Source organism: Camelina sativa, chromosome 8 (genome assembly GCF_000633955.1).
Source record: "Camelina sativa cultivar DH55 chromosome 8, Cs, whole genome shotgun sequence".
NCBI lineage: Eukaryota > Viridiplantae > Streptophyta > Magnoliopsida > Brassicales > Brassicaceae > Camelina > Camelina sativa.
The window spans coordinates 17,469,671-17,484,061 of record NC_025692.1 but is presented as its reverse complement, the minus strand read 5'-3'; the positions used below and the strand labels follow the sequence as shown (position 1 = coordinate 17,484,061).

The 14,391-nt window shown below is 34.0% G+C and overlaps 4 protein-coding genes across 4 annotated transcripts in view; 3 read left to right on the top strand and 1 right to left on the bottom strand.

Moving 5' to 3' along the window:
* LOC104707370 lies at nucleotides 3,596–4,358 on the top strand. Its single transcript, XM_019228514.1, has one exon. The coding sequence runs from the start codon at nucleotides 3,840–3,842 to the stop codon at nucleotides 4,083–4,085; it is 246 nt and encodes an 81-aa protein (XP_019084059.1). The 5' UTR covers nucleotides 3,596–3,839; the 3' UTR covers nucleotides 4,086–4,358.
* LOC104707368 (BTB/POZ domain-containing protein At3g05675-like) lies at nucleotides 5,431–7,130 on the bottom strand. Its single transcript, XM_010423702.2, has 2 exons — nucleotides 7,070–7,130; nucleotides 5,431–6,705 (listed from the first exon to the last, which is right to left on the bottom strand). The coding sequence occupies exon 2, from the start codon at nucleotides 6,685–6,687 to the stop codon at nucleotides 5,830–5,832; it is 858 nt and encodes a 285-aa protein (XP_010422004.1). The 5' UTR covers nucleotides 6,688–6,705; nucleotides 7,070–7,130; the 3' UTR covers nucleotides 5,431–5,829.
* LOC104707367 (plant UBX domain-containing protein 10) lies at nucleotides 7,329–10,053 on the top strand. Its single transcript, XM_010423701.2, has 4 exons — nucleotides 7,329–8,307; nucleotides 8,755–8,925; nucleotides 9,016–9,219; nucleotides 9,649–10,053. Exons 1-4 carry the CDS (start codon nucleotides 7,426–7,428, stop codon nucleotides 9,874–9,876), a joined length of 1,485 nt encoding a protein of 494 aa, XP_010422003.1. The 5' UTR covers nucleotides 7,329–7,425; the 3' UTR covers nucleotides 9,877–10,053.
* Nucleotides 13,797–14,391, top strand: part of LOC104707366 (oligopeptide transporter 7) — a gene marked incomplete in the record, with an annotated part of 6,975 nt that continues 6,380 nt past the window's right edge. The window contains 2 exon segments of the mRNA XM_010423700.2: nucleotides 13,797–13,959; nucleotides 14,045–14,391. Of these exon segments, the coding sequence (XP_010422002.1) occupies nucleotides 13,929–13,959; nucleotides 14,045–14,391 (378 nt within the window).

Below are 14,391 nucleotides of genomic sequence, written 5' to 3'. Positions count from 1 at the left end.
GCTATAGGAGACTTGTAGGTAAGCTGATATATCTAACGCTTACTCAACCTGACATTTGTTATGCGGGGAATCAGGCAAGTCAACACGTGAAAGCACCAACAACATACCATTGGAGTATTGTGGAGAGGATACTTCATTATCTCAAAGGAAGCCCTGGCCAAGGTATTTGGATGGGGAAGAACTCAAGCACCAAACTCGTAGGATATTATGATGCTGATTGGGACGGTGATCGAACGGAGAGAAGATCAACAACTAGCTATTGTACTTTCATTGGAGGTAACCTGGTCACATGGAAGACAAAGAAGCAGAAAGTTGTATCAATGTCAAGCGCTGAGTTCGTATACAAAGCCATGAGGAAGCTAACTACAGAGCTTACCTGGCTTAAGGCGCTCCTCAAATAATTAGGCATTGAATCATCTACACCTATTCTTATGCACTGCGACAACCAAGCCACAATTCACATTGCAACCAACTCAGTGTTTCACGAAAGAACCAAACACATTGAGCTAGATTGCCATAAAGTCAGAGAAAAGATCGAAGAAGGAGTAACTCTTCCCTGCTACACCCCAAGTGAAGATCAACTAGTTGATATCTTCACTAAGGCTGCAAGTCACAAGGTCTGCTCACACATTTATGGGTGGACTTGTTGACCTTACTCGTCCTTGATCGCAAGTCCTCTCTCCGTGAGGATCACACTCTTTTTCCCTTGATATATTTTTGTCCTACAAGATTTTCTATATTAAGGTTTTTAATGAGGTGATACTACACGAAACTCCAAGTTTAGCCATTATCTTCGGCTAAACTTGAGAGGGAGTATTGATCAAGGTAAGGAGGATGTGAGATCAAATGACGAATGGTCAAGTGTCCGTACGAATGTCCGTACAAGTCATCACTAATGGGCTATGGTCCGTATAAGAGAATGGAGAAGCAGAGGCCCTAATGATATCAAGACACATTGGAGAAGAAGGATCTAGATGATGAGAGTTGCAGAATATCTCAGAGAGGAGTCACATGTTACCTTGGTTGACGAACTCAACCAGTCAAACAAGGATTACAAGTCTCTCTCACCTTAGGTGCTCTGCAGACAAGTCCAATTTATGTCCCTTTTTCTCTTAATGTTCTTGTAATGGTTATATGCTGAAGTAGTATCTATATATGGCTTGTAACCTACAATTGGAATGATCCAATCTAAGTATTCTATTCTTTCTAGTTCATTCTCTCATGATTCTTTTTGCTCAGTTCTATTTTCGTAATTCGAACACCAGACTGAAAAGAACAATAAACGTTTTACTCATGAAACTACATTGTATTAACTTCCATAACATTACAACATCTCACACACACACATTATTTATCATAGTTCTCACTTCTACTAGACACTTGCAAACTTGTACTTAGACTAGACCATACTTCTAGTTCTAGGTTCATACAAAAGCCACACCACTATTCCTTATACTACCATAACACTTAAACATTACAAACTCGCCAAGCACATTTTCTCTTTGGGTCTACAGTCTACAGCCCATTAGTCATTATTACAAAACACAACACGCCCCACATCTCCTTATGTTGACCTTGCTCCTTTCTTTGTTGTTGACTCCGACAGCTTCTTCACTTTCTTCTTCTACACTTTGAATCTCTTTCCACAAAGTTTTTTTATTGTTGCAGGATTTAATCAAGAATTCAAATCTCAACAAAAAAATCCATATAGATTATCCATGTTAATTGATAAAGCCCAAACCTTTTTAAAAATCCCCTATATATTAAAAGAGAAGCATTCTGGAGAAAAAGTTGATGTGTCGTCGCCAGATAGCTCCGTACCCAATTTATTGTTTACCCTTAATATTCCATAAAATTACATAAAACTGTCACTGCTATATATATATATATATATTAATTGTCATTGTTATTCAATTTATTTATATACACAATATTTTGCTACTATAAATTCTAAAATTAGTAAATATTATTAAAAATTTGATAAATATTATCCCTTACATATTTTCAAAATTAAATTAATTTCACTATGTATTGTAATATAATAATATAAATATATTATGAGATGTAAAAAATATATATTTAAAATCATATCTTCAGAAATATAAATAATGTTATCTTTCTAATAATTTTATAAGCTCTAATGATGAAAAAATCGAAGATCATTTGAAACTGGCTCAATTTTTATTTTTTTTGCTAAAAACAATAACTATATTTGTCCAAAAAAAACAAATGATCACCAATTGAAATGACATGAATATATAATTTAAATTGGATAACTATGTAGTTAAACATTATTTATAAATATGTAGTTATAGTGCTTTTACAGAAATCTTAAAATTTAGAAAATCCAGTCCAATAAAAATGAAAACAAGTAATAATATTATACCAATAGCTGATATATATAGGGATCTAATGACCAATTAAAATTTATAAAATCCATTGATACAATACCGTAACTAAAACCAATTATATAAGGGATCTAATGACCAATTACAATCTTTCCCCTCACTAAACAATTTTGTAATTTTATTTCTCCATCAATTATGGATACATATATTACTTAAAAACTAATAATGTCCAAATTAATAGAATTCTACTTAATAAAATACCTTCTGGTATCTCCTATATAAAATATGAGAATTTGTTAAAAATACCCTTTTTGGGATACCCCTTTTCAAAAATATTTTTTTATTGAACATTTTCATTTTTACTCTCTTTTACATAATTTCAATGTGTTAAATTAATTTTTAGAATTTTTTTTTAGGTTCGGGTTCTTATTTTACATTGAGGATATATTTTTGAGGGGTTAGGGTTTAGTATTTGGAGTTTAGGGTTTAGTTTTTAGTGATTTTATTCATAAAAAAGAGTATTTTTGAAAATGACCAACATGAATGGGTATTTTTAAAAAGTGACATAGAAAAAAGGGTATTTTTGCAAATCCCCCATAAAATAATCACGCTTTATATCCCATTTTATAATTTGCCCTTCTCTTACTATATTATTTACATTAAATTGTCATTAGTCTAACTAAGGAATATTTCATTCAATAATTGAAGGAAATCTATACTATTAATTGGGGAATACATTTAAGGATTAAAAAAAAATCATACCAAATATCCATGTTGCCAAACTGACTTAATTTACATATTAAAAAGAAAAAAAGATTAAACAACAGATCTATTATATTTTAGAAAATCATTCAAATAAATTCCATAATAATCAGGTTATGGGAATTTTGTGTGGGTAAATTCATGTACGACAAAATACGGGGACGAGAATTGTGGGAACAATAATTCAAACAGAACATATGTGGACATACTATTTACTCATTTGAATTACGAGGAATGGAGTTTTTTTTCGGATCAAAAAAAGTTTGAACGTTGCAATCAGACATATTATATGGATTTGATCGCTTAACAATTATATATTTTAAAATATTATGCAAAAATAATTCTGTACGTGCCGGTCTTGAACCTAGTATATGTGACATTTAAGATAAATACCAATGACATTTATTAAAAATGTCGATGATGTCGCATACAAGTACAAGTCATTTTATTTTCCCTAAAGTAAAAAATCAAATCAAAGTTTGGGCATCCAGGGAATCAAACCGTGGGAGGGTACTATGATACCACTACACCAGATGCGCTTTTTGTTTCATATACCCATTTATACAAATTTATCCGCTAGTCACATCTCAATCGCAAATACATATTCTACACACGCGCATCGTCAAAAAAAAAAATCCCCAAATTCGTTTCCTCCTGCGATTCAAAATCCCTCAAAACACGATCTTTGATCTTATTGAGATTCCAATCGAATCGAGAGAGAAGCCAGCTATGGATAACAGCAGCAGCATCAATTCCACAGCCTCCGCCGCCTCGAATCTGAGCACGGCTTCCCTTGAAAAGCTCGATCAAGCCGCGAGCTGGGTCAGCACCACCGTTATATCCGCCTTCTTCGCCTCCCTCGAGCGTTGCTCCTGCGTTAATCTTTCTACCTCTGATGATGACGACGAAGGCGAAGAGTCTCACAACCGTCCCCTTGCTCTCTCCGCCGCTACTCACCCAGACGACATCGTTTAGCCTCTCTCTCTCTCCTTCTTGATTCTTCGGGTAATCCTTTTTTATTTTTTGGGGGGTTTCTATTAATCGGCGATGTGGGTCTTGTAGGAATGTGTCTCCGATGTATGATACTTTGGAAAAGATCAGAACTTTTGATTGTATATGCCAGATTTGGTGTTTGATTGTGTTACTCTCTCCCTTCATATGTTTATGTGTAACCCTGACCCGTGTTTGATACGGATTTGGTTGTGATTTGTGAAGTTTTATTTATATATATGCTTTGCTTTTGAATTTGATGTTTTTTTTGGATTGATTTTGTAGATTTTTCATTGTTAAGAACCAGAGGTACAAAGATTCAAACTTGGTTGATGATCTGATTGTGTGATTAATCATAAGCTTGCTTGGTTGATTGTCTCTTGTTTCTTCTTCAGGTCATGTGTTTGTAAGGATTGACATTTGTTCCTTTGATTACTTTTGGGAGTGTATCACAATCTTTAGTCCTTACATTGGATCTAACGTCAACGTTTTGATACAAAGAATGCAGTTTGTTTTCCGATTTCGTTGTTTTTGAGAAGTCTTTCTTATTGCAAAAACAAGCATTGCTTTGTAGGGTAACGTAGATGGGTTCACATGGGTATAGTCTTGCTTATTTAGTCCTATGATGAGTTGCAATGAGGTTTTACACTCATCGTTCCAATTGCTAAAGCAATTTGAAGTTGCTATGTTGAAGCACAATTAATTGACTCTGAGGACAACATTAGGTTTTCTTCTTGTGATTTCCCTCCGCTAGCTCTCTCTCTCTACGTGACAAGTTTTAGTGAAGCTGCATTTTTGGGATGATGATCATCTAAAAGTTTCTGAAAGTGTTTTGTGTTTATGTATGATTCTGTCATATAGCTTACCAATGAGCTCAATCTATCTCCTTGAGCTTTGAGGTTGTGTTAAAGAAAACCTGATATAAGGAGGTTGATAAGGTATTCTCTTTTTGTGTTCTCAACAAAGTGCAAGCATGTGCAAGGAGGTGCTAGCTTTTGAAAAAGAAGTATCCAATTATTCATTCAGCTTCCTTTAGTTTATTTATTGGAAAAGCATAAATCATGTTTTCTTCTGCAAAAAAAAAAATCTTGATTGGGTCCATACTTATGCTTATGCTCTTCTCCTTCCTAACCTCGTTTGGGTTTATATTATTGCAATATTGATTTACGTTGCTCGTATTGTATGTTCAAACCAAAGCAAGAAGAAAAATGTACAATGCTTAATCTTCTTAGGCCAGACTGATTATCTTTCTCAATCGCTTAGAAACTCATTCATCTTATATATATAACCTACGGTTTTGTCGTTCTTCCAAAGTTGTTTACATATTAGCTTAACCAGACGACACAGTATATATCTTAAACCAGGCTCAAAGTTAAAGTTACAAGAGTCAGTAGCTTTCTGTCACTTCCAATACAATTCAGAATTACAATGAGCAGCAAGCTATTCAAGGGAGATGAAACAAGATTACAAATGTGAGATACATGAAGATTCAGGTCACTTGGATTCCTTCTCTCAGAGTATACGCTTGAGATTATCGGGCTACCATGCTTGAGATTATCGGGCTACCATGCTTGAGATCATTGTGAATTGAACAAAGCTACTATCCATCTTCATTCCACCTTTGGAAATACACAGAACAGCTTGAGGGAGTAGAAAAGCTTGGAACTTCGAATTGATCAGTTACATTTTCTGCATTTCCTGTTTCCCGAACGAAATTGATATATTACAATCAAAGATCCAGAGTCTCACTTGCAAGTCTATCACATTTTTCCAACAACCTTCTCTTTGCAGACTTACTTCTATAACACCAAACCTCAAAAGCTTCACTCAAATCCGGAAACTTGACACCTTCCAACCCAATCCCTCTCATCCATTCCCCAAAAACCTCTGCTTGGTCATTCGAAGGCAGTGTCAAAACCAAAGACACCATCGATCCTTCTATGAATTCGCAAAGATCTTCATCCATTCTGCATTCTGACTTATTTCCCTCTGCATCAACCAAAGTCTTTAGTCGCCTTATGAAAGGCAACCATATCTTTAGAAGACAAGTCCGGCTTTTAGAAGGAACAATCACAATACCATAACCGACCGCTTCTAAAATCTTCCCTGTAACCTCAACTAGCTTCACTTTCACACCCAATATCTGAGAATCTAACTTACAGTTCTGAGCAATCATAAGAATCTCACTCGATACATCAGCCCACTTAAAGACAAGATCTTTCATCAACTCCATCCTCGGCAACACTTTGCATAGCCACTCGATATCATAGAGTGTCTTAAGCACACCAAACTCAGGACACTCAGGAACAGGAAGACATATAAGCAAGGACGATAACCTATCCAACAACATCGATATAACATTCGAGATGCCTAATCTTACAACCGATTTCACATCCTCTTCAGAAATCAGTAACCGTACCTCTTCGTCTTCGGATAACATGAACTCCACTTGTTCTTGAGCTGAGGTTTTGAGCTCATCAACAAGCTCAGGAGAGTTCTTTAGTGTATCAATGGACATAGCGAAACGGAGAGCTGAAGAGAAGACATTCTTGGTATCAAGAGATACATCACTTGCAGCTTCTTGCATTTCTTTTTCGATGTTTAACTGCGAATTCGAATCAAGAAACAGATGTACAAGTATAATCAATAATCCTAAATAGGATTCAAAGGCCTAAACTTTTCTATAAACAACATCTCTAAATCATTGAAACAATAAACAAACAAGAAACACAATTACCAAATCCGTAACAGATTAAACAACAAGCTCTACACATCAAAACCCTAAGAACATTAAACCCCCAAAATCTGAAAGCAAATGAAGAACCCTAAATAGTACATAGCATTAATTATCTCTTTTTTTTTTGTTAAATCTAATCACATTTTTACAGAGTAATTTTTTAAAAAAAAAACACAGCATATAAATCAGAGAATATAGATTTAAGGGGGAAAAAAACAATCAAAGAACTCACCTTTTTCCCACAAAAAAAAAAAAAAAAAAAAATCTTCCTTTTTAAGTTAAACAACAATGGAGGATTATTATACAAAGAACGCTTTGAATAAAAACGAAGAAGAAAGATTGAAACTTTAACCAAGACTGGTTTAACTGAACCGGTTCGAATTTGGTTTATACTAAAACGCCGTCGTGTAGCAGAAAGGGTTTTTCTGTAATTTACAGTCAATCTCATCGTCATTGAATAGATCAACCAATTTTGTTACTAAAGAGAACACAATATTCTAGATTCTAGAGAGATAAAGAGAGAAAGTGAGAGAAGAAGAAGTAGAAGAGACGATCCAAAAGCGTGTGTGGTGGTTTTTTTGTGTGAGAATGGCTGATACAGTCGACAAATTAACTTACTTCCAAATGGTTACAGGTCTTCAAGATCCTGATTTGTGTACTGAGATCCTTCAAGCTCATGATTGGGACCTAGAACTCGCTATCTCCACCTTCACGTCTTCTTCTGATCATCGCGGTGGCGCTTCGTCTTCCTCCTTCCATGATCGCGACGACGCCGCCGTGTTTCCTGACGACTCTATGACGACTCCTGGTGATTATAATCAACAACCTCGCGGGATCGTTGACGATACAGAGCTTGTTATGATGCGTGGTGGTGATGGTGACGGAGACGGAGGAGGTAATCGAGGTCCTGGAGTTGCGTGGAGGATTATCACTTTGCCGATTTCGATTGTTTCCGGCAGCTTAGGGTTAGTTTCTGGAGCGATCGGGTTAGGGATTTGGGCTGCTGGTGGTGTTTTATCGTATTCGTTTGGTTTGTTAGGGTTTAGATCAGGGAGAGGCGGTGGTGCGTCTGATTCATCGTCGGCTAGGCTTGTTTCGGTTTCTTCTGCTGCTCGTGAAGCGATGGAGTTCGTTGCTTTGTTTGATAGAGATTTTGGGAGTAACAATGCTTTTAAGATTGATTTCGTATCGGAAGGGTTTATGGATGCGCTTCAGCGGTCTAGGACCTCTTTTAAGCTATTGTTTGTTTACTTGCATTCTCCTGATCATCCTGATACACCTGTGTTTTGCAATGGGACGCTTTGTAGTGAAGCAGTTGTAGCGTTTGTTAATGAGAATTTTGTTTCGTGGGGTGGTAGTATTCGATCTAGTGAAGGATTTAAGATGAGTAATAGCTTGAAGGCTTCGAGGTTCCCGTTTTGCGCTGTGGTTATGCCTGCTGCTAACCAGAGAATTGCTCTTCTTCAACAGGTATAAAAAACAGTCATAGATTGTGTGGTCACTCTTGGATTGCTCTTCATTGATTGGCTTATGTAGCTAAAAGAATGTGATTGAAGTAGACTTGGTTATGAATCCGGTAATTAAATTATTAGTCGTCTTAGGGAACTGCATTGGACATGAACCCATTCTACTACCTTGTTCTTGAAGTGATTAGTAGTAAAGGGGAAAAAAATAGTTGTTTGATTCTGCTTTCATCTGTGACCCGACATGTCTTGCATTTAAATTGAACCCCTGCTTTTTTTCAGTGTAGTAGTAGAGATAGTTGTTTTCATGCTGCTTTAATCTGTGGGCCGTCATGTCTTATATTTGGTGTAAAATTCTCTCCAGCTTTTATGAGTTTAGTTAGTTAATTTGTTGTGTGGCAGCGGACGTAGTTATTAAATCTATTGTGTTCGTTGTTCTGTTTGCTTGTGACAGGTTGAGGGACCAAAATCACCAGAAGAAATGCTTGCTATACTCCAGAGAGTTGTAGAAGATAGTTCACCTACTCTTGTAACTGCTAGGGTTGAGGCAGAGGAAAGAAGAACCAATCTGCGTCTAAGAGAGGAACAAGATGCTGCATACCAGGCCGCTCTTGAAGCCGATCAAGTATGTTTCCCTTTAATTGTAGGTCCACCTGGAGATGTTATGATTAGTCTGTTGTTCTAAATTTGTGGCATTTTTCATGCTGGTAAAAAGGCAAGGGAGCGACAGAGACAGGAAGAGGCAGAGCGTTTAGAGAGGGAAGCTGCTGAGGCAGCAAAGAAACTCAAAGAAGAAGAAGAGGCTCAGGAGAGAGCAGAACGCGAAGCTGCAGAGAGAGAAGCTGCTAGAGTGAGAATGAGACAAGAGAAAGCACTTGCTCTTGGAGATGAACCTGAGAAAGGCCCTGAAGTTACACAAGTAGGCTCTCCTTCTTCCTTGAGCATTTACTACTTCTTCGTTTCTCACACGTTTTCGTAGTCTATGCAAAAAACATCAATTATCTTTATTGACATTCATTTGTGAGAGAGATAGAACTTGGTGCCTCTTTAAGACTTTGGTTCTGTAGTTGCTTCTCTTTGATCACACGTCTGAAAATTTGCGTTTTGACTTGGGGCAATGAGAATATACGGTACAGTCTGATTTACGGATTTATCTTACCCTGAGACCTGAAGTTTAGCTTGTAAGTACGGTTAAAAATGTTAGGGCCTCTTTGAAGATTAGGTTCTATGGTTGATTCTCAACTTCATCAAACGCTTGCGTTCTTTTGACTTTTGGGTTATGAGAATATTTTTAAACGGTCTTATATATTCTATTCCTGAACCGTTTTGTTTGTCCTGAAATGTGTAGGTTTTGGTACGGTTCCCGAATGGAGAACGGAAAGGAAGGAGGTTTGAAAGCGAAACCAAGATCCAGACATTGTACGACTATGTTGATTCACTTGGAGTCTTGAACACAGAAGAGTACAGCTTAATCACTAACTTCCCAAGGACTGTTTATGGAAGAGACAAAGAGTCAATGTCACTAAAAGACGCAGGTCTGCATCCTCAGGCAAGTCTCTTCATCGAGATCAACTAAAACTGCTGATTCTTCTGTTTTTTTTTTCTCCTTTAGCCCTCTCGTTAACTTTTCAGATTATTCTCTATTGAGATCTTAAGTTTGTTGCTTTGGATGATACATTGGACCGAAGAGATATTACATATAATTATATACACACATATATTCAGAAGTTGCATCACAATGCTGAAATATTTATTTCTTATGACTACTTCAATTCAGACAATATAAGATGTGTATATATATGCATTATCTTAAACATTTCAAAAACATGTTTTAGGTATCGTTATACCATATAGAGTAGTACTCCGTCTACTATGTTTACTCTTGTTTAAAAACAAATGTGTGATACGGAAAAAAAAAAAAAAAAACTAGTCACGCTTTGTCGTACATAAAAGTTGCAAATGTCGTTGCCGACACACATATAGGATCCAAAGTCTTCAGATTGAACTCCACTCTCCAATTTGCACAACTGACAACTGACAACATCAGTACCGTATTAACTCTCCACCATCCTGGTTCAGCTTCTAAGTTCTAATCCCCAAAATGTGAAGAAGATCGACTTTGTTTTTGCTGTTAACATATGATGTTAGCCACGTCCACGTCCGATGCTCCATTCTCTTAGCATCCTCCGATTTTATCAACTCTATTATGTCATTCCAGATCTCATATTATAGGATCTTGGAGATAAAAAGATAAATAATAAGAGTTGGTGTTTCTTCTTGTAGTTGTAGGTTTCGGTCTTTCTGCCTTTTTTTTGTTTTCTCTGTAACGGCTATCACAAAACAGAAAATCATATATATAAAAGTAAGGTTTCACTCTCTCTTTATTGGTCCATCTAGCATTTTTTTTTAATTAATATTTATTTACAATTAAATAAAAATGTAATAATGTACATTAATCTATACTTTAAATCTATATTTTACTACTAAATTGTAACTGAAATTATATTAATTATGAATCGACTATTTTTCCATTCATTTTCATTCAAACACACTATAAATTATAATTATAAATATAACTTTCATCTTTTGAAATCCTATAAATAACCATTCTCACATCATCATCCACTATATCTCAAATTTTAAATAATTTCTTTGTTTTGTTTATGTTCTTGTATGGGTTCAAAACTCATACATAAAAGTGTGATTATGTATTTTGTTAGATTTATCTTATATTTTGTTCAATTTTAGTTCTTTGTTTTTATGCATTTCTTCCTTCATTCTTTGTCTTCTTATTATTTTAATTTTCAATTACATATGTGTAATAAAATTTTGGTGACTGTAAAAAATAATTATCAATGCAGGTTCAACGATACTAATTTCTATCAAAGCCTAATGGGGGAGGGGGGGAATCAAGCTAAAGAAATCATCTTCATTCATGTATATATATATATATATATATATATATATTTTTAAAGTATGCAATGTTTTAACAAAATAAACTATTATAGTAGAATTATTAAATCAAATTTTTTAACTATCTCTCACCTCCAAAAAATTTGTGATACATTTTTTTTGTATACTCATTATTATATTTAGTTCTTGTGATTCAAAATATAATTATATAAATATCATTATAATGTTTATTCAATTCAAAAATTTTAATGTTTAATGATTTTCTATATTAAAAAAAGTTTGATATTCCATTTCCAAAATTTTATTAAAAAACTTTATTAAAAAAATACTCTCAGAAAATTCTCATAGTTTTATGATTATTACATAAACTAAAATAAATTAACATAACTAATACAACAACCCGCGCATATGCGCGGGATATTACCTAGTTAGTATAGAATTTAACCTTTTACCAAAATAATAAGAAGATAAATAATGTATTTCCTTAACAGTAAGAGTGGTTGGTTTGATGATCGATGAATGATGCTGAGAGTTCCCTTTTTTCGCCACAAACCATAAGCAAGTGCTTGAAAGATGAGTTTACAAATAGATCAGATGGCTTTATATGTTCTTGCTAAGGGAGACATTGGCGAAGAAGACATAAAGTTGGATGTCCCTGCAAAGAAAGCCATGAACCATTTATGCAAGATGTTAGAGCATCTTCAGTGGTACTCTATTTTTGCCTCCATACTCTATTATAGAGTAATTTTTGTTCCAATGGTACTCTATTTTCACTTTTATAATAGAGATTGCTATTTTTTTCTCTATTTATAGAGGAACTCTATTTTTTCCTCTATAAATAGAGGTGAACTATTTTATTTGCAAAGTAGTCCTCTTAATTTTTAACTTCTTTTATTTATGACAAAAATAAATAAAATATGTATTTTTAAGAACTAATAATATAAATTTAAGTATAAATATTTATTCTAAAATATTGAGACTACCATTTGCAAAAGATAATTTTATGAAAGTGTTACAAAATTTAAAGTAAAATGTGTTAGTTTGCAATTTTTAAAAATAAAAGGTGTTGATTGTAAAATAAAAATAGAATCTATTTGAAATAGTATTTTATTGAGGAAAAAATAGAGAAAACCATTCGAGATGGTCTAAAGATTTGGTCCAAAAAAGAGAACCTAAGCTGGAAGAAACAACATGGATGTAACAATGCTTCTTTCCGGAAGAAAAAAATTAAAAGAAGAAAGATGTAACAAAGATTTGGTCCAATAAAATAAAAGAAAAGATGTAACAAACATAAAAGTCTATTAGATTTAGTTGGTGATGTTGTCATGTTGATCAAGTGGTTATGGTTCTACGCTAAACACATTTTTTTCCTGACCACTCCAAATTCACACAAAACTTGACCACTCCGGTTTAAGAAGATTGCTTTTGAGTCTTTTGTCTATTTGACAAATAAACTAAAATCAGTAATTAAGAAAAGGACATGAAAGGTACTCGATCTGTCTACGTGACAATATGAGAATGGGTCATACTAAAATCACACAAAAGATTCTCTCTTTTGCTTTGGATTCTCATTCCATATTTAATATAATTAGAATCTCGTGAATTGCATGTAAATTTTTTTTTTGTTCTTTTGTAACTTTTAATATCTCTAAGAAATTTGCAATCGAAGTTAGAGATATCTGGTAGATGGGAATTTACGAAGGTTGACAAAGCAAAACCCGTAAATATATGATAGCTACAAGTGTATGGCTTGAATAAATAGATTGCGTTATAACTTAATTATTTAATCAAAAGCATGATGTTTTCTAAAATTAGCACAGAGGATAGTAAACTAAAATAACGTATGTTGTTATTTTGCCATCTAGCTAATTGTATTCGCTAAAAGAAGGTAAAAATTGGCTGCTTAGTATATTCTCTACTGCACTAGAAAAAAAGGTGTACTTCTCTACGTATACTTACTAACAAAGAAAAAAACAATATATGTTCCTAATCCTACTTAATTAGTAAAAAAAATTATACATATACATATTAAGGAAAACATCTTATTAAGACTCCACATGGGGAGCTTTAATAGTTGTTTCAACAATGAATTGTAAAATTAATACAAACCAACTAGTAGTAGTCTAGTATATTAAAGATTAGACTAATAAATAGTTTTATTTTTTTGCATGTATCACAGTTTAACTTTTAAAAAAAAATTAAATATAAAATATCAGTTTGTATTTTTACGTTTTCTTTATTTTCAAAATCATAGAAAAAGCTTTTTTATGTAAAAATTAAATATTTACCCTTTTTGTATAACGACAATAAAGTTTGTTAAAATACAGTAAAGACAGTAAAAAGTGTCTTTTTTTTTTTGTCGGAAACAGTAAAAAGTGTCTTTGGCTAAACAAAAGATTGAGAAAAACAAAATTCCTTAAGAGCAAAAAGAGTAAAAAACCTAATAAATGTCCAAAATCAAATAAGAAAATAAATAAATATACATTTGACAGTTGTTGGATGTTAATTATTTATATTCAATTATTAAAGAAAAAAAATTTATAGACAATAAAAGAATAAAAAGAGAGTTTCATATCAAGAAATTTAATTCAAATGGGCCAACTCTTCAAGACGTGAAGAAGACTAGGAAGATAGCTTGTCCAGATTCACAATCTCACAAAACACAAAAATAAAAATCAAGAAGAAGAAAAAACAGAGCAAGAAGAAAACACAACCATGGAAGAATCACAACAAGTTCTTCCTCTACGTAATTACAATCTTTTTTTTTATATAATTTCAATTATTAATTTACATTAGATAACAAAGTACTAACAAAAACATTTTTGTAACAGTAACAAAAGCCAAAGATCTGACAAAACCATCATCATCATCCTCGGCATCATCATCTTCATCTTCTGAACCAAGAGATGATGAAACAGAGGATCTTCTTTTACCAATCTCCGGCGAAGAAGAAGAAGAAGAAGAAGAGAACTCACCAATCCGACAAGTAGCACTCACCGTTCCGACAACAGATGATCCTTCATTACCTGTCCTAACATTTCGCATGTGGGTCTTGGGAACTCTCTCTTGCATCCTCTTGTCCTTCCTCAATCAGTTCTTTTGGTACAGAACAGAACCTCTCACTATCTCTGCCATCTCCGCCCAAATCGCCGTCGTACCTCTTGGTCGTCTCATGGCC

What these genes read in the sequence shown, in the direction of transcription:
- LOC104707368 (XM_010423702.2), bottom strand. Translation starts at nt 6,687, where the DNA reads ATGCAAGAAGCTGCAAGTGATGTATCTCTTGATACCAAGAATGTCTTC.
- LOC104707367 (XM_010423701.2), top strand. Translation starts at nt 7,426, where the DNA reads ATGGCTGATACAGTCGACAAATTAACTTACTTCCAAATGGTTACAGGT. An exon ending in GAATTGCTCTTCTTCAACAG is followed by an intron (nt 8,308 to 8,754) that starts GTATAAAAAACA and finishes TGCTTGTGACAG; the next exon opens with GTTGAGGGACCAAAATCACC. An exon ending in CCGCTCTTGAAGCCGATCAA is followed by an intron (nt 8,926 to 9,015) that starts GTATGTTTCCCT and finishes GCTGGTAAAAAG; the next exon opens with GCAAGGGAGCGACAGAGACA.
- LOC104707370 (XM_019228514.1), top strand. Translation starts at nt 3,840, where the DNA reads ATGGATAACAGCAGCAGCATCAATTCCACAGCCTCCGCCGCCTCGAAT.